The sequence below is a fragment of the Malus sylvestris genome, chromosome 17 (genome assembly GCF_916048215.2).
Source record: "Malus sylvestris chromosome 17, drMalSylv7.2, whole genome shotgun sequence".
Classification (NCBI taxonomy): domain Eukaryota; kingdom Viridiplantae; phylum Streptophyta; class Magnoliopsida; order Rosales; family Rosaceae; genus Malus; species Malus sylvestris.
The window spans coordinates 4530239-4549942 of NC_062276.1; the positions used below are offsets into that span (position 1 = coordinate 4530239).

A 19704-nucleotide genomic window follows, 5' to 3' on the forward strand; every position below is an offset into this window, starting at 1 on the left:
AAATAAATGTCCACAGCACATTAAAGTTTTGACATGCAAGGGTATATGTGGCATGCGCCATGTGTCTCACAAATCCAACGAGTCATCAAGAATGACACGTGTCAACATTTGCCATAAAAGAATTAATTGATTTATTTGATTTTAATTTAATTAACTCAAATATAAATTGATGGAGTCAAATCACGAACCGGCCCACAAATCAAGTCCTGATTTTTTTCATCAATTAATCAAGCCCACAATTAAGGCCAAATCCATTCGTAGGCAAAACTTGGATAGTCTATAAATATGAGGCTCCAAGACAAAGAAGAGAGGCTAAAAAATCATTCACGCCCAAACGCTGAAGTTTTGAAACTTTGAAGCTCTCAAGCACTCAAACCCCCAAACACTCAAGAAGGCTCGGAAAACTCGCTGCAGCCTTGGTCAAACCCGTGAAGAACCACCAGGCATCCCTACACATACCCATTCTTCCATTGCCAATAGCCAAAACCTTGCAGCATCCGTTCATCCAAGATCAAGTCATTGCGACCCCTAGATCAACAACACTACACACCTTACATTTCAGAGATCGAATCAGAGGATCAAGTTGTAAAGAGATTGTAACCCTAAATTTACATTAATACAAATATTTTTTGTACACGTATTATCTTGTCATTTGTCACAGAATTTTCGTGTTTACAATATTATAATTAAGTGACAAACAAGTCTAATAATTTAAACAAATTCAAATATTTTTATTGCTTTTGGGAACTTGAGAAGATTTTATCTGGATCCCTTCTATCCGAATTCTCCAGATCTTTCAATTTTTTACATTCTTCGATGGGTGATGGATCCAATTGCCGACCCACCACGTCCACACCATCATTTTCTTGCCTCCGGTTGCCCAAACCTGGAACCAAGTCCTCTCAAATAGAGAAAGAAAAGGAATAGTAAAAAAAAAAAGTTAATTAGTTCCTGAAAGTCCAATTTTCGGTTGAACGAACAGAATTGAGAAATTCAGAGGATGCGGATGGAGGATCCAAAGGATCCAATTCTCAAATTTTCATCAACGTATCTCATGACCCGTCAACTGTGAAGGGTAGGACCCTTGTTTTTAGATTCCTCATCAATCTTAATTCTGAGAACATTAAATATTCAGCAGTATAAACTTTCGTCCTTTATCATATCGTTCACATTATTCTTTGCAAAACGTGGTGCACGGGGCTAGCTATTACTAATCTATACTATTATTAAGAGAATCTTCCTTTGTCAAAATTTTACCATTTTGTTCTTATTTTGCTCTCATTTTTTATATACAATATTTACATAAGGAGGGTAAAATACTAATTTTGTATCTTTTGCCCCCTTTTTCCTATTTTGCCCTCACTTTTGATACACAATACTTACATAAGGAGAGCAAAATAGTAATTTTGTATCTTTTGAGAAAATGACAATTATATCCCCATTTTTCCTATTTTACCCTCACTTTTGACACACAATATTTACATAACGAGAACAAAATAGTAATTATGTAATATTAAGATAAAATATGCACTTATTAAGAGAAATTGTCTCACCAATTTTTTCATACTCTTTTTAAAATTTTAAAAACTAATCACACTCCTTAATAAAAAAAACAAAATGAAATTGTTCACACACACAAAATGTGTGCTCATCAACTAGTTTAGTATAAAAGAAGTTGAGGTTTTATTTATTTTATTTTTAATCAAATACAAAGTTGAGACTTAACTGGGATAGAAAATAACAAGTTTTAAAAATGGGAATTCTGAAAAGTAACAAAAATAATTTATGGTTAATGATTCCTTTTCAATTAATTTATTTACGCTTAAATAACATGCAAAATAATTAATAATTTTGAGATTCGGAGAGTTTGAGTAAATATTAGAAAGCCACTGGTTGTGGCCTGGACCATGTACAACCAACGAAGCAATTGATATTCTTCTAAAATTCTGATACTAATCATGTAGAATTAATTAGAATAATCGATCAATATTAATCGAGTGAGAGCTATGTTTATCGGTATATATACATCATACATACATATATATATATATATATATATATATATATATATATATATTAATTTTGTCTTCTAGAAGTTCTGATATTCTCTTGTGCCACTTGACACATAACCTTTTGTGAATCGTGATCGATCTAATTTTGACGATCATGTGTATGATTCAGACTGATGATTACCCAGCTTGCAGTGAAGCAAGTTGGAACCAAAGCTCGGGACCATCAAGATTCTTAATCTCCATCCATAAGGTCTGCAGTTGTCAAAGAAGTATAAACCCTTAGCATCCATAAGTCCTTAACTTGCAACTCTTTGTTTTTTTTTAAAGGAATCATTGTGATCTAGGTGCAACAAAGTGTATATATGACATTCCCATCATGTAAGAAAAGAGAGATAAGTGCAATAAGGTGTACACTCTGCTGAACCTAGGTGTCAAACTATCATCGGGTATAAAAACATAAAATTGGAAATTAATATATGTTCATTTTGTAAATATTCATTATTCTTAATTACCTAGTAATTCCATTAGTTGCACTTCTTTTTATTTAGGCCCAAAATTTTTCTATTACTCATCTCAAAATTGATGTTTATCATTTTCTTAAGGATAATACTTGGATACTCATTAGTGAGTATCACCTTTTGATTTTGTCCAATGATATTCTAACACTTTTTTATGTTAGACATGTTATTTAATTTTTCTTGGATTTAAAAAACAAGGAACACATGATTTTTTTATTGAGCCAAATCAGAAAGTGAATACATACTTACTAATGAATAATTAAATATTATCCTTCCCTTAAGATGACCTAGCTAGTCTACTTTGTTAATTGGATATTGTTATTCATACACCTATTTTAAGTCATACACACCCTTGTTAATTTTTTGTTGTTGATCTTCTTCAATTCATTGAATTCGACAACCGGAAATTGAGGAATGTGTGAAAAGTAAAAAGTAGATGTATGGATATCACTACCTGTTAAATTAACAAAACAAATTACAGTGCATCTGATGACGTAGCCCTAGGGGAGAAATTTATAGTGCTATCACTTATAAGTTATAGGTAAGTTATTGGTGAAGAAATAAATAAAATAAGGGGGGAAAACTGTTAAATTCACAAGACACGAACACAAATTAAGATATGGTTATGGATATGGTCCATGTGGATCCTTGATGACTCACGTATATAACAAAAAAGACATTTATTTATTAGCATCACAACAACATTCTTGGTTCTGGAGTGGTTCTTGGCGTTTTGGTGTTAAAAGCAAAACAATTAGGCATGCATACTCATAACTAATTTGTTTACAAATAATAGAAAAAGACAACAACGTTACTCACGTAGGGCCTGTAAATTACAGGAATAAATCATTTTCCGATTGCTAATTAATCTTGGTTGTCAATACATTCAACAGTCCGTACGTACTACATTTCAAAACTCAAAGACTCAAAAGTCTCCCGGTGTTACTTTCAAACCCTAATCAAACATTAATATATAGATTAGGGACCACAGTACAAAATAATTAGAGTAAACATTAAGCAAGAGATATTTCCGTAATACAATAGTATCTATGGCTCTAGCATTCTAGCTGCTCGTACGCCTATGTGTGATTGTTCTTCGTTGATGGATGTAAGCATGGAGCTTATAGATTTACATTCATCAACGATAATTATTGATCACACACTGGATCATGTTTTAGCTGTTGATGAATGCATGTGAAATTCATGCGACAAGTTTATGTATAGACGCAATGAAATCTCATTCATCAAAGAAGAAAGTGAGAGAGGGAAGGAAAGGGGAGGGGATTTGGAGAGGAACTTGCCAAAGAGGAATTTTTTAGTGTGTCTGGAACACAGGGTAGTATACCATATGTAATTATATAACTGAAGGAAAATTTTATTTTTTAAGTGTTCCTCTACTTATGTAATAACATGTGATACCACTCTATATTTCGGACACAATGAAAAATCTCTTTTTTTCCAAAAGGCACAACCTCAAAAGTTGAAGTTGATAATGCATAAACCCCGAGTCACCCGACATAGTAAAGAAGGTTAGACCAATGTATGTGGCTTAATTTTGCTGTAGATCCCAATCATGCATATGTATATCTCCTATAGTTTATCTACTCAGAGATTCTTTCTTTATTTAATAATTATTTTATTAATTGCAAATTACATTAAAATTCAGTCACAGAGAACCAGCACTACATCAACAATACTTTGTACTTAAGGTATTCACCCCGCCACAATAAAAAAGTTTATACTGAAAATAAACTAAAAATGCTAAATGCTCATAACTAGTTCAGTTATAATCCTCTTGCTGCAAATAACCATTAAATTTCTAGAGAGAGTGCATAACATCATAATAGAAAATAAGTTATTCATCCAGTAACAACCACAAAAATAATGCAAATATGCACATAAGTCAACACGCTTAGTTAAATGAACCAACATAAAATAAACTCAAAACTACGAGCTCTCACAGAATCAGATTGACATCATATTTGGATCTCAAGATGGACCCATCAATCCTGACCACTCAATTTAAATCATTCGGCCACCATTAGCCCCATCCCACTAGCCCACCATACACATAAAACCACACCTTATCTCTCTCTTGAATGATCCGAATTGTTGAGCCAATGAGCTCCAGAGTTTAAGATCCAGAGTTTGAGAATCGGAGATGATCTCAATCCCACCGAGTCATGTTCATTTTTCATTTGTAAGAACTTAAAAGATTAATTTGATAGGTAGTTGAGGATGAATTCACTTTTCACGTAGGTTGTGCGCATGGCATGAGCTGTTAATATCACCACCATATTGATAATATAATAATGGTACAGTATTTATAGAAAATTATTATTAAAACTTCACAAATTTAACTGTGCATTTCTCATAAGAGTACCAGCACAACTCCATGAGAGGGTACATCAACAATACTTTGTACTTAAGGTATTCACCCCGCCACAATAAAAAAGTGTATACTGAAAATAAACTAAAAATGCAAACACATGCGTAAAAGTAAATGCTCATAACTAGTTTAGTTATAATCCCCTTGCTGCAAATAACCAGTAAATTTTTAGAGAGAGTGCATCAACATCATAATAGAAAATAAGTTATTCATCCAGTAACAACCACAAAAATAATGCAAATATGCACATAAGTCAACACACTTAGTTAAACGAACCAACATAAAATAAACTTAAAACTATAAGCTCTCACAGAGTTAGATTGACATCATCTTTGGATCTCAAGACGGACCCATCAATCCTGACCACTCAATTTAAATCATCTGGCCACCATTAGCCCCATCCCACTAGTCCACCTTACACATAAAACCACGCCTTATCTCTTTCTTGCATGATCCGGATTGCTGAGTTAGTGAGCTCCAGAGTTTAAGATCCAGAATTTGAGAATCAGAGATGATCTCAATCCCACCGAGTCATGTTCATTTTTCATTTATAAGAACTTAAAAGATTAATTTGATAGGTAGCTGAGGATGAATTCACTTTTCAAGTAGGTTGTGCGCATGGTATGAGCAGTTATTGATAGTATAATAATGGTATAGTATATATAGAAAATTATTATTGAAACTCCACAAATTTAACTGTACACTTCTAATAAGAGTAATTTTCTTTCTAAATATAGAAAGTTTGGAGTGCACAATTAAATTTTTGAAGTGTCAATAATAGTTTTATATTTATATACTATCAATATAATAGAAATAAGTTATCAATCCACTATTAATACAGGTCATGCGCAATTCACGTGCATAACCCGCGTGCGCAGGAGAGAATTTCTGGGTAGATGAGTACCTTAACAAAGTTTAGGTTTTTGTTGGGAATGGGATTGGTTTCTAGGCTATTATAAATGGGCCACAAATTGGAAGCCCAATAATATAGTCTCCAACTCTGAATTATGGGATCCACAAAAATTGCTAGATTTGGATATGGACCATGCTATCTCAAGCCCAACTGAAGAATAACCAAAACGCAGCGTTTTGCCACTCTGAACCGCCCAGTAGAGCGACTTCGACGTGACGATGTCGGCAGCTCGTTTAACCAATCGCCACTTGGACCGCATTCGGAGCTTCGAGCAGCAGGTGAGGTGACCCACTCCATCGCTCACGGCTCAATTCCAATTTCCAAATACCCGAAAACCCAAAAAAAGAAGAAAAAAAAATCTCGGTTCAGTTCTCTGTCTCTCTCCTCTTCGCAGCTCAGAGAGAGAGGGAGAGGATTGAGGACTCTGCCCATCTCTCACTTGAAAATTTAATTCGAAATCGCCCCCTGCAATCGGTAAGATCGTAACCCGCTTTTGTTTTTTCATGTTTGATTGTTTGACTTTTGATTTGGATCTTGCGGGGTTGATTTTCCGGAACTGGAGCTAAATATTTCAGATGGGGTTTCTTTTTAGCTGTTAAAGTTTGGATCTTTTTCGAATTTTATGTAAATTATGGATTGTTTGATTATTTTAATTGGGGTTTTGGGGGTGCAGTAATTTTGTAATGTTTGGCTGATTCTTCTGAATGTTCTGGTTATTTGAACTCATAGATGTAATGGGTAGATGCATCTGTGATTAGTTTAATCCCAAAGTATAAAATGTGATTAGTTTATTGCAAGTGCGGTTTAAAAAAGTCCAGTTTCCTGATAAATTTACTGTGTGTTTTTCTTCAGGTCTGAGTTTTACTAATGCCTCAGTGTATCTTCATCATCTTTGCTTTGAGATACTGCTAAGTAATTTTAGTTAGTGATGATGTGTTAGTGAAACGGTGGTTGTGGTAAAAAAAAATGTGGAATTTTGCATCCAGCTGCATAGCTGGAAGTGTTGGATTGAAAAACGATCCTCTAAAACCGACGCAAGCAGCTCTCGAATGTTCTGATGACGAGAGTTCTTCGGTTGTTGGCAGAGAGGAAGGACTAGAGTGCCCCATATGCTGGGAATCATTCAACATTGTTGAAAATGTGCCCTACGTTTTATGGTGTGGCCATACCCTCTGTAAGAATTGCATTCTGGGATTGCAATGGGCGGTTGTGAAATTCCCCACTTTACCGGTTCAGCTTCCGCTTTTTATCTCCTGCCCTTGGTGCAATCTATTGTCCTTCCGGCTCGTTTACAGGGGAAATCTCAGATTCCCTCGCAAGAACTACTTTCTTCTCTGGATGGTTGAGAGCATGAATGGTGATAGGGGGCCGAAATCTAGTTCTACCTTCTCTGGTGATAATCAGTCAGTCTGGCCGGCTAATGGAAATGTATCCGTCGGAACTCAAACGAGCCACGGTACCCACAGGAGGGGGCAACATATTCGCCATATTGAACAATCTGGGTCGAATCACAATCGTGGCCCTGTCAATAATTTCCTTAGTGTGGAGCGCTTGCATTCTTCGATTCGGAAGTCACTGTTTTTCTTCGTTCATTTGACAGCAAAGTTCCCACTGGTTGTCATATTTCTCCTGATCATCTTATACGTAATACCTGCCTGTGCAGCCATATTGGCATTGTACATAGTCATCACCGTCGTGTTTGCTCTCCCGTCATTTCTTCTTCTGTACTTTGCATATCCTAGTTTGGATTGGCTTGTCAGGGAAATCCTCACCTGAGGTGCTACCGACTTCTTTGTTCACAAGCACTATGAATACAACTTTGCTCCTACACATCGGTGGCGCCTTCTATCCGTACTTTTAGTATTCAATTTGACGACTTACCAGGTTCCAAGATGCAATGTTATTGCCGGAATCATTTCAGCTCGCATAGATGTTAGCTCGGGCATGTTAGTTTCGGAAATTTTGTTTCACGAAGATAACAGCCTCACGCTTTTTGCAATGCTCTTGCTAGAAATACAGTTTGATTAGGTTTTACAGGGTTTTGTTTGTATGAAGATTTGTGTTGAAATAAATATGTTTTGTAGTTTCTATTGCTTTTGCTGCAACATAGTTGTAGGTGATTAATCTGCGAGTAGTAGGTTTTGAATTTTTGGTTGCACATATTTCGAGACTTGGGAGCAGCCTCTCCATAAATGGGGGTAAGGCTAGTCGACAGTCACCTCTCCCAGACTCTGCGTAAAGCGGGAGCCTTGTGCACTGGGTACGACGACATATTTTTTGTAAGAGAGCTTTCGGGCTCGAGTCATTTGTATATGCTTGGCTTATTTGTTTCAATTCTCGCGATATTATGCTTGTAGTTGTTGAGATTGTAGGATGACGAGTTAGTTTTGATAAAATTTCAACGAAACAAACACGTTAGGGGCAAATGTAGGCGATTTACGGGGGCAAATGTAGGCGATTTACGCCTACATGCTAACGTTGTGTAAAAAGAAATGGACGGAATTACTCATTTTCCTCGAATTGCAACAATCAGTAAACTTTGAAGTTCAAAATCTCAAGCAAATGAAATTCATAATCTTGCTAAAGGTATAATTCCGTCGATGAAATTGATTCGAAACATGTCGATGCTTCCTCCTTTTCTCCTCAAGAAGTTGTTTATCAAGCCTGTCTATCCCTACTATCCACAATAAATCTAAAAATTCTTAGAAAATCCATACCAGACAATTGGACTGGATCCTCTACGTGTCAAAAGCACAACCTGGTATTGCAACCTATGACTCTGCATTATGTTATGTACCACTCCTCTCTTGGTGGTGCTGAAGACAAAGTACTAACAGAAGGTTTCAAAAAAGCAATGGCAGCCGTTGCCGTTTCTTCTCCAAAATCCTCCATTTTTCAGAACCCAATCTCTCGCAGGGAGCCAAGTTCCGGTCTTTTTGGCGGGTCCTTGAAGGGTTTTTGTTTTCAGTTGAGACCCGGAAACAAGAGCAGAGATCGCATCAATTTGGTGGTTGCTGCCACAAACTCCACCACCATCAGTGGCAGCAGAGGCCGCGGCGGCGACCGGTTTTACATCAACTTCACCGGGTTTCCTTTTCCACTGGGTCCTTTTCTCAACAGAAGCACTACTAGGACTGAGGTCAGCTCGTTTTATTCTTTGCTTTTATTCCAATTAATATACTCGTAGTTGTTTTCAGCAGATAATGGCTTAAAATTTGGTGGTTTTGGCTTATGACATGATATGTTTATGCTCGCACTGAAATTCTGATCTTCCAATGTTTTCGGTTTTCATGTCCTTTTTCTCTCTAGTAGAAGCATGTTTATTAGAGCTTTTCAGATAGTAAAAATCAATGAAGAGAGAAGCTTTCACAGTTGAATGTCCAAAACTTCAAAGACGGCCTTGTAGATTTTGAATCTTGGGGTGCTTTATTGGTTGAACAAGTTATGTATCGATCAAGTAATCAGGATACACAAAGCTATGATCTTTGAGTGCACAGCAAGTTTTTACTCTGGATGACCCGAGTGATTGTATGTTCATGTGAATTGTAGCTTTTGCAGTAAGTTTACTCTCTTTTCCGCGTGTTCGTAGGCTGTGAAAGGCTGCATATGGTTATTTGAGCAAGAGCAAGCATTAGGCTTCAGCAGTGTGTCAACCAACATTAGAATGACAGTCATCAAACTAAAATCCGGAGGATTGTGGGTCCATGCGCCCATCGCTCCGACCAAAGAGTGTATTCAGGTTATATTTTGCTTACAATTCTTTCCATTCATACCTTTTTCTTGCTGAATCTTCTCTGAGGATCCGCAAATTTCTGCATATCCGTGCTTTTGTTATCCAACTTTTCTTATATGAGTGATCCTGTCTCTTGCCAGCTTCTGAAAGAGTTAGGGGCTCCCGTAGAATACATAGTTCTGCCTACATTTGCTTATGAGCACAAAATTTTTGTTGGTCCGTTCTCTAGAGAGTTCCCTCGAGCTCAGGTATGGGTGGCACCAAGGCAATGGAGTTGGCCTTTGAATCTCCCGCTGGAGTTTTTTGGGATCTTTCGTGCTAAAACCTTAAAAGACGAGGATTTTTCCACTCCATGGGCTGATGAGATTGAGCAGAAAGTTCTCAGTTCACCAGAAGTTGGTAATGCAAAGTGCAAAAGTTCCATCCGAGACTTCATTTTTATAAAGCAATTGCAAAAACTCATTTTCTTGTGGATATTCAGGTATCGGGCCATATGTGGAGGTAGCTTTCTATCATAAGCGTTCCAGAACTCTACTGGTAACCGATGCTGTAATTTTTGTGCCAAGACAGCCACCTGATTGTATCAGCAAAGAATCCTTGTTGGCATCTGCAAAGAATGGCTTGGCGGTAAAACTTCTTAGTAAAGGAAAAGAAGTATCTCAAGAACCAGTAGTTGACAACAAGATGAACCGTCAAAAAGGTAGAATCTCCATTCCTCCATTCCAATCCGAAATTTCATTATGGCGTCATTTTTGGTAAAATGGTAATCCAATTGGAGAGTTATCATGTATGTTTTGCTGAAAAAAGTTTTGAATAAAACGAACTTTTCGGTGTAGGATGGGAAAGAATGGTTCTTCAAATTTTGTTTCTTGGTCCATCAAATCTGTTGGAGCCGAATGCTAGCTTTGCTCAGATGTCACAGAAGCTGATTGTTTCACCCATTGTAAAGACTCTTGTCTTCAGCAAAGTTCCTGAAAAGGTAGTTGAACCATTCTGATTGTATTCAGTTTAGCTCGTCTTTTGGTATGCAAACTAGTTAGTGAAATCGCCAAATGTTATTCCTAACGAAGGGACATAGGCGTGGTTAAATGATATTTAGACATCCTTTTTCGGTGTGTGTGTGTGTGTGTGTGTGTGTGTAATAACCAGATCAATACTCTGCTTGTATGCATTTATCAAACAAAGATGACAAGAAATTGTTGGAACTTATATGCATTTCGGCACTATGACCATTTGTGTCTCAAAGCATTTTTCATACTTCAGGTCAGGGATTGGGTTGATGGAATCGTGCAGGACTGGAGGTTCAAGAGAATAATCCCTGCTCATTTTGCAGCACCAATCAACGCAGGCAGGTCTGATTTGTTAGCTGCATTTGCCTTTCTGGATGACCTTCTGGATGAGCCTTATGTCACTCGCCCATCACTCTCTCTTCTCTTCACATCACTATTGGGAAAGGCCGCGAGCTACTTCCCTCCCGATGACATGAAGACTTTATCATCCCTCGATCAGTTTTTGGTCTCGGTTGGAGCTGTGAAAAAGACCGTCTCAGGGCGCAAACGATGACATTACATGGTATGCAACATGCAAATTTTCCGGCGGAGACTTCACCTGTTGAATTTACTTACTCATGAATGGTTATGAATCATAATGTTTTTGTTATTTAACATCCTAAAGTTGTATTCAATTACTTGTAGTGGAAGATTGCATGATATTATAGTACAGAAGCAACAGGTGCGATACAAAGTTTCTTCTTGTGTTTTACTTCGAATACATCGCATCATAATAGCGTGTTACTAATTTATGTGTTATAATAGGGGTAAACGACATAGTTGATAGGTCAAAAATTTAAGATATAATGTTAATAAATAGATTCATGCGTTATGACATGAATGAATTAGAAATACTATGTGGCTACGTAACAGTCACACACAAAAATTTCTTGAAATTTAAAAAAAAAGAAAAAAAAAGTTTATTGGTAGTACTTTGTATTAATAGGCATCTATTTTTGTTATTCATTAATAGGATGCTGAAAATGTAAGATCTCACGTCGTCCAGGGGAGTGGATCATGTAAGTCATATATATTTTCATCTCTACCTAGCATGAAATTTTTTGGGAGCTCACTGGCTTCCATCGAAACTCCGAAGTTAAGCGAGAAATGGGCTAGAGCATTCCAAGAATGGGTGACTCACTGGGAAGTTGCTCGTGAGTTCCCGGAAACAAAACCGTGAGGGCGTGGTCGGGACCTAAAGTGGACAATATCATGCTACGGTGGAGTCGAGCTGGGGATTTGGTGGGGGCTTGGGCCGATTAAGCGAGAAATGAACTAAAACATTCCCAGAATGAGTGACTCACTGAAAAGTTGCTCAGCGGGTTACGGGAACAGAAGGACCCACAAGCGTCAAATTCAAGAGCATAAGCTGAAATTTATGAGTACTCCATAGTCTACCATAAAATGGAGAAAACTCTAACGTTTAATCAATAATAATATGAATAATTTGAATTAAAACTCCAATTTAGGCCTTTATATAGACGTTAATTCTAATAGTAATTTACTCAAAACTTAAACATTCCAAAACCTATTCAAACAACCTGAATATTCTAACGATATGCCTTTTTATATTTTATTACAAAATAAAATACTTTATAGTTGAATGCGAATTTTCTTTCTTACGTCATCTCTCGTCAATCATCCACCGTTGTCTTTTCTTTAATTTTAGCCACTTAATCTACATCAAAATCTGAGCCAACTTTAGATATGAACTGTTTTATCTTAATTTTCTCATTGACGACATATTAATTATAAGATAGAAGAATGGTATGCAGGCACATATAACTTGGTAATTTTGTCAATTGTCATGATATTCAATAGGCAAAAGCTTCAAGGAAAGCAGCAATCATGAAGCCAGTTGTTTCAATAGATTATGGGAATATTTCCCTCCAATTGATAACTTAAGGACTAATTAATTATCTGAAAGAGACTAATGAATTATGATTAGGACATTGATACTTGAATATGGAACAAATCTACTTTATCGTTGGAAGGTCAACTCCGCAACCAAATTCTTCTGCCAACTGCATTTAGCTTCTGGAGAATGATTATTAGGTGTTGATTGATGTAGGTGTCACAGAAGGTTTCAACTTTCAACATTCTTAATAAAAATGCAAGTGAATTATAGAAAAACACTAAGTAGTTCATAGAAAAAGCACATACTGATACTTCTTACATAATTGCAAGAAGCACTACAAGTTCTTTTTGAACTAAAAATATTTTCTCTAAATGCGTTTTTAGACATTTAAAAAGTGTTTCTAAGCGAGCCATAATTGTTATAAGATGAAAAAAAAAGTTCGGAAACAAAACACTAATTGAACCAGTTACAAAACTTTGATCAAAAGCAAAACGGGAGAGATGCTAAAACGCCAATAAAGGGGCACTAAATGGTGGTTCACGTACAGTTTATCATTCGTAAATTGTCCCTTCATTTTTATTCATGATTAAAAATTTGTAACTAGTTCTTTTAGCTTGTAATACATATTTTTAGTCAAAAGAGTGGGAGAGAAACGAAGGTGACTTTTTCTTAATTTCTCTATTGTCTCTTGGCCCTTTTTATGCTTCAGCTTTGCTCCAAGTTTGGGTATTGCTTTACATCAAGCTTTAACACACACTTTTACTCTGTCGTGGGGAACATGGGGACAAAGTCGTAATGCCTCGAATCCGCAAGATGACTTTGAACCGTCGATGAAGTGAATTTTACTTAAACATGCGTGTGTAAAATGATTGTGAACTCTTAATGAAATAAGAACACTGACCACATTTTGTTTCTGAATTTTGAGAATTAAGAACCGATCTTTTGTTTGTTTAAAAGGTAAAATTAATAAAGAAATTATTATATCACTTGCTACACCTTGATCTAATATTATTTAGTCGATGTAGATATATTCCATAACTTTCATTTAATCATACCTAACTTTGATATGATTGAAATATGTAACTCCGATCAATTCAACTGAATGAGGATCCTCTATGGATTTTTTTTGTGAGGATCCTAAGCATCCTTAAATTGTGTCAGTTTATCGTACATCGTGCAGCCAGTTTTTATTAGATACTATTCATATTTGATTTTAAATAAAAATATTTAAAATAATTTTTGACCACACGATGTACGATGAACGGACACGATTTGAGGATTCTTAGAATTTTCACAAAGAGGATTCGAAGAGGATCCTCATTCAATTCAACTACCCTAAAAATTATGCCAAATTATTATATTTAGTCCTCTTTTTCTTTCTCATGTCATGAGTCATGACATTTCCTCTACTCCTGTCGTTTCATGCACAACGCAAATCGGCCTTAATGCTTAAATAGAAACAAAGTTTAATAGTTTTTTTTTTTTTTTGTCAAACAATAGATTTTATTAAATTATATAATAGATTAGTCACTGACAAGATTCGAACTCATGTCGACATGCAAATGCACAACTTCTCTCCATCACTGTAGTAAAGGGGCACTTGCATAAAGTTTAATAGTTAGAATCCCCAATTTATAAACATATATAGTTTTTTCAAGGAGACTCCATGATTTTCTTGTAGAAATCTACAAAACTAAGTAGACGTGGTGGCAATGCATGTCGAATTTCTCATTAGAGTGTGTATGGTATTTGATTAAGTTTGGTTTTTTTTTTCATATGAGTTTAAATTCTTCGTTTTAAATTAAAATAGTTTAAACTATTGATTGTAAAAAAAATAAATCAACAAACAGGTTAGCGTTTCAATAATAAATTCTATATGTTTATCATGAAAGCAATTTTGATGTGGAAAATAATAATTAATCGACCCTCTCATGATGAGTTGATGTGTATAATCCCACTAAAGGGATGAAGATGACAATCATAAATTTCTTAATTGGATTTTAAGCATCATCTTTATTCTCAATCACATTATTAAATTGTTTAATTATATCAATATGATCAACAATGAGGGAAAATTACATTGCTGTGACATTTGCGCACATTTCAAAACTTATCATTTAAAAAATTTTAAATTTAAATTTGATTTTTTATTCAACAACTACCTCTCATGAATTTTGTAAAGTTCAGTTAAATGTTATATGTTACGGTCGATTATTTAAAAGAAAAAAATGGTTACGAGTAATCTTTCATCTCTTTTGGATAAATAGTTACGTTATGTTATCATTTTTTTTTTAGAAAAACTAATGAAAAATGTTTGAAAACTTTGAGTTTTAATGATAAGGACAAAATAAAGGGTAAAGTGAATAGTACCAGGATTGACTTTTTAGTGTAAAAATGTGGTTTTTCGTTAAAGTGAACAGTAACAGGTGCTTTTCGTTAAAGTTCCCTTTTTTTTTGGGCAATTTAGTTAGGTGACCATTTTGTTTCTTCTTTTTGGGGTAAGTAAGTTACCATTCTTATTGGTAAGGTATCTTGATTTGTTAATTATAGAAACCAAAACAAATTTTAATTCAAATAAAATAGAAGCAAAATATGTTAGCTTAGCAACAAAGTAAAGTAAATAGAACCATAATATACATATATGGTAAAGATACCTTCAAAAATTGATTGTGCAAAATCCAATGTTTTTCATACCAAACAAACCCTATTTCTCCCTACTAAGGCAATAAAAATCCAACTTTAATTTTGTTTGGCAAGAAGTCCAAGGACAAATATCCTCTCTGAATCCTACTATTCAAAGCCTAAGGATTAGGCAATTCGAACCATTCAAATTGAATCTGACGGTTTTCATTGATTCATTCCACTTACTCACAACACAAACTAAAAACTTTGATTTCTCTTTCATATATAAACTAAGGGCTCGAATTTTCTGGTTCTTCGACTCCGAACAGTAAGGTCCGGAGATAATCCAAATTCGAAGTCCAAAGCTTCTACAAGCAATCCATCATACAAAGCAAACAACTTTCACAAAAAAAATCACAAATCAATTTGAGTTAGGATTTAGGATTTTGGAACTTTCCCCCAAAAATATAATCTTTGTTTCAACAAAAAAATTAGAGTGGGACCAAAACCAAATTCCCCCCACTTTTTTTCCCTCTCTTGTATTTCCCTGGATTCTATAACAGACGCGTTAAGCGCCGAGAAAAAAACCCCACCAAACCAAAACCAGAAGAAAACTAGAAACAGTTGCTTGCACGATCTCTGAAGCAAAATCCTTCACACCCAAAAAAGCAAAGAGCAAAAAGGAGTGGCCTTTACTCCCTCTCTCTCTCTCTCCTCCTTTTGCTTCCTCCACGAGCAGGCCTCGTTCATTCATTCATCCGTAACCTTTTTCTTCGCTTTCTGTTGAGTAGCAGACGATAAAAAGGTATGCTTTCTCTCTCCTCTCTCTCTCTCTCTCTCTCTCTCTAGTCGTATCTGAATCTATGAGAACCCTATTTCAATCACTTTTTGGCACAAAATGCTAGATGGGTTTTAGTCTTTGACAGAAATCATGAACTGGGTTCTATTAATGATTTTGGTATTGGGTTTTGTGTAATCAAAGCTTCCACTGAGCTCTCATATCTGGGTGCGTCTTTGTTTTCTTAATCCTTAGAGGTTTGGGGATTGTTTCTGGGTTTTGTCCATTGCCTTGCTTGGTTATGAAGTCCGTGTTTTTTTAATCGACTTATAAATTCAATTTCTGGCGATCGGTTTGGAATTGCATAATGTTATGATCATGGGTAATTTATTATTGGTCGTAAAGTTGGGAGGTTCAAGCTAATTTTCTGCTACTTCAATTAGTTTTTCCCTTTGAATGTAACGCAAAAGTTGCTGCTTTTTAGTTTGTCTTCTCCTCATCTAAAAAATTAATTGAATGACAGCCTTTTCTGGGATTTCTTCTTCAGCCGAATCGTCGTTTTTGGCATTGGAATTGGTTGTTAGTGGATTGTTTGATAATTAGGATGCTAGTTCAGATGCCAGTTGATTTTTGTTACCGATTTCTTCTGTTAATGTTTCTTTTTTGGTTTCCTCTCCCATTAATATCTTGCCAATTCTTTCAAATGTACTTTTTTATAATGAAAGGGTGACAATGGAGTATGCGAATTAAACTACACATAAGTCTACTACAATAGTAGCCTTACTCTTTAAACCCGCACGAAGCTGTTAAAAAGAACCAAAACCCTGAGATTAGCCATCAACTACAAAGTAGGCTACTTACTTCCCGCTCAGTGCGATTAGAATTGGCTAACTCTCCAATAACACAGTGCCACTTCATTATGCGATAACAAAGTGATTATATTACTGTCTTTTGTGTTTAAGTGGATTAAGATGGCATAGTAGGTTTTAAATTAAAAAATATGTCTGATGCTCTGGTCTTAAACCTTCAAAAATGTTAAAATCAACTTGAATATCTAATTTTATATATACTGTTGGGCAGATTACTGTTTATTTCACTGCAGAACTTGGTACTACAGATGTTTGTAATTTGATCTCGATGTTTAATAAATCATACCAAACTGAGTTTATGTATACGTATTATTGATCTCACTTAGCGGCCTTGTAAATGCGTAACCTTTTATACCTTTCACCAGGTTTACACATTGTTAAAATTTCTTCCTTCTTGAAGCTATCTGTAACTGCTAATTGCAATAAAAAGTTGTAATCTACACCATTTTAATTTTTTATTTTTGTAGGTTTTCAGGATTATCTGTTCTGAGATTCGTCTGAAATATCTCACTCCTTCCCATGGATGATTTGAGTATCAACTTACCAGTGACCCATGAAATAACAAAACCAGAGGAGCGTAATCCAAGAAGAAATTCTACAGGGAAAATATTCTCGTTAAACACTGGTGAAAAAAATCCTCATTATCTCAGAGCTTCTACTGGTTCCTGTCATGACTATTGTAAATATGGGAGGAAACATGAAGAGGAAGTGAAGGCAAGATGTCCTATAAAGTCCGTACCAAGAAGGCTTCCAACAAAATCACCTAGCACCCAAAATTCAGAAGAGAGTACAGTTATTCCAGAGAGGAAGAATGTCTCGGTGGTCAAGATTAAACCCTCGCCGGATTTGAAGACTCTTTTGCCTGATTTGAAAACCCTTTTACCTGATACCTGTAACATTACCAGGCAGCAAGTGTCAAAAAAATTGACTGACAGCCAAAGTTCTGTTGGGAGTGTGCATCTGGCCGAGAGTAAGAAGACATCATCAGCCAAGCCGAAATTGTCATCCTGTTTGAAACCCCATGTCAACGCTGCGCCTAAAACCATGAAGCAGGAAGTTTCATCCTCTTCTGACTCATGTTCCAAACCCCATTTCTCTGTTGCGCCTAAAATCATGAAGCAGGAAGGTTCATCCTCTTCTGATTCATGTTCCAAAACCCATGTCCCTGCTGCACCTAAAATCATGAAGCACGAAGCTTCATCCTCTTCTGATTCATGTTCCAAACCCCATGTCTCTGCTGCGCCTAAAATCATGAAGCAGGAAGTTTCGCCATCTCCTGATAAGCTGGAAGTGTCTTCAAAGAACGGTTCGATAGGACCTAAGGAAAAGAACTTGTCTGTGAAGCATGTCACTTGTTCGAAGCCCAAATCTTTGGCAGTGAAAGAGGTACCCTCTCCTGATACCTCAAGAGGTTTAACTGCTCCAAGAAACCGTAATTCAATGATAGGCCAAAGGACAGGGACCTCTTTCAAGATAAAATCTTCAGCTTTGAAGCAAGTGTCTTCTCCTGAATCTGCAGGGGGTTTAAAAGGCAAATCAAACAGTGATGGCAAGATAGGCAAAAGGACCGGAGCATCCTTAGTGACTTTGAAAAGAGTATTGTCGTCCCCAAGAGCATCATTGTCCCCCAAACCTTCTCTCAGGAGAGTTGCAAGCTTAAAAGCACGGCAGAACAGGCCCGTGAACGTTGTGTCTCCTCTTAAGAACCAGAACAAGACCAGAAAAGCTCAACCTAAGCAAGTCAACAGTGATGAGGTACAAGAGAAGACCTTGTATGTCATTAAGGTTGAAACTGAGAATAGCAAACCTCCGGAATCTGATCAAAACAGAAGTTGTGAAGTTGAACCATCACCGCATTCAGCGTCATCAACACCCAAGTCTGTATCTGTCCAACACTCTCTGTCCTTTTCATCCCATGAAGGAGAAGATCAAGGGTCTGGTTATACAATGAGCGAAACAGAAGTTAGCTCTTTTTCAGAAGACAATGAAGTTGACTATATTGACAATGCAGAGATCCTAGGCGAGGATGGCAAAGGGAAACCCCGAAAGTCCGGGATGGTTTGTTCTGAAGACAAGGATGGCGAAACTTTAAAATTCAGGAGGGGAAAGGTTGTCGACATACAATCTGAGAATTCTAATCCAAGGAGGCTCAAATTCAGGCGAGGAATAGTGTTGGGAGATAACCAAAATGTCAAAGCTGTTTCCCTAAGGCGAAGCTTTAAGAAGAGAGGTGTTGGTGCTGATACAGTTGGTACCGAACCTGGTGCAGAAAAGGTGGTTTTGAGACATCAAGATGTTCATGGAAAGAAAGATGAAAAAGGTTTGTTCAACAACGTGATCGAAGAGACAGCAAGTAAACTTGCTGAAACCAGGAAGAGTAAGGTCAAGGCATTGGTTGGTGCTTTCGAAACAGTGATCTCACTCCAAGAGCACAAGCCTTCTGCAAACGCAGTCGCTTGAGCTGGGAAAAGAACAATGGAGTGCGAGAATCTGAGTTAAACAGGCTTATGGATCTGCAAAACCGTAAAGGTAGCTTGCTCCCATTAGCGTTGGATGGCCTCGACGCAGATTTGAATGCGAGTCTAGCATGCTTAGAACTTAAGACACCTCCACTGTTTTTTTGTGGAGAGTATGCATTTTCTTCCTTTTTCTCTTGAGTTTCATACCAGATACATGTTTGACTGTGAATAAAACAACTATGTATAATCTATGACCATCATATATTGAAGGACAAAAGAAAAATTGCAGAGCTGCTTGCTGATTAGTTGTAATATCCTTTAGCTTTGTTCTTAAAGTTACTATTAACTGTAATTGTGGTTATTGGGTTTGACAGACTGGTTTGCTGGATTTAGATTTTCACTTCTCATCAACGATCACCACTCACACACACGCATGGGCGGCTAACTTTAGTATTCGAGAAGATCAAGCTAATAGTGTGCCAATGTCCATGGACTCATATCACT

The 19704-nt window shown here is 36.4% G+C and overlaps 3 protein-coding genes across 6 annotated transcripts; all 3 read left to right on the forward strand.

Annotated features, from left to right (window-relative positions):
* Positions 1–6159: 6159 nt before the first annotated feature.
* LOC126611432 (uncharacterized) lies at positions 6160–7922 on the forward strand. The gene is made up of 2 exons (XM_050279726.1): positions 6160–6306; positions 6685–7922. Exon 2 carries the CDS (start codon positions 6799–6801, stop codon positions 7606–7608), a length of 810 nt encoding a protein of 269 aa, XP_050135683.1. The 5' UTR covers positions 6160–6306; positions 6685–6798; the 3' UTR covers positions 7609–7922.
* Positions 6172–11308, forward strand: LOC126611430 (uncharacterized). Its single transcript, XM_050279725.1, has 7 exons — positions 6172–6306; positions 8553–8971; positions 9422–9571; positions 9706–9964; positions 10047–10265; positions 10402–10544; positions 10829–11308. The coding sequence occupies exons 2-7, from the start codon at positions 8606–8608 to the stop codon at positions 11126–11128; spliced, it is 1437 nt and encodes a 478-aa protein (XP_050135682.1). The 5' UTR covers positions 6172–6306; positions 8553–8605; the 3' UTR covers positions 11129–11308.
* Positions 11309–15650: 4342 nt separating this feature from the next.
* LOC126611428 (uncharacterized) lies at positions 15651–19514 on the forward strand. 4 transcript variants are annotated; one of them, XM_050279720.1, is made up of 3 exons: positions 15651–15899; positions 17209–17867; positions 17937–19514. In XM_050279720.1, the coding sequence occupies exons 2-3, from the start codon at positions 17261–17263 to the stop codon at positions 19199–19201; spliced, it is 1872 nt and encodes a 623-aa protein (XP_050135677.1). In that variant the 5' UTR covers positions 15651–15899; positions 17209–17260; the 3' UTR covers positions 19202–19514. The 4 variants fall into 4 exon arrangements, with proteins under 4 accessions (XP_050135677.1, XP_050135674.1, XP_050135676.1 ...); XM_050279717.1 differs by having other exon boundaries at positions 15652–15899; positions 17209–19514; XM_050279719.1 differs by lacking the exon at positions 15651–15899 and adding an exon at positions 15952–16100 and having other exon boundaries at positions 17209–19514.
* The last annotated feature ends 190 nt before the right edge of the window (positions 19515–19704 follow it).

Bases quoted from the DNA above. Each gene is read 5' to 3' on its own strand.
- LOC126611430 (XM_050279725.1), top strand. From the start codon at position 8,606: ATGACTCTGCATTATGTTATGTACCACTCCTCTCTTGGTGGTGCTGAA. The intron at 9,572-9,705 runs GTTATATTTTGC...GTCTCTTGCCAG, and splicing joins CGACCAAAGAGTGTATTCAG to CTTCTGAAAGAGTTAGGGGC. The intron at 9,965-10,046 runs GTAATGCAAAGT...GTGGATATTCAG, and splicing joins TCTCAGTTCACCAGAAGTTG to GTATCGGGCCATATGTGGAG.
- LOC126611428 (XM_050279717.1), top strand. From the start codon at position 17,261: ATGGATGATTTGAGTATCAACTTACCAGTGACCCATGAAATAACAAAA.
- LOC126611432 (XM_050279726.1), top strand. From the start codon at position 6,799: ATGTGGAATTTTGCATCCAGCTGCATAGCTGGAAGTGTTGGATTGAAA.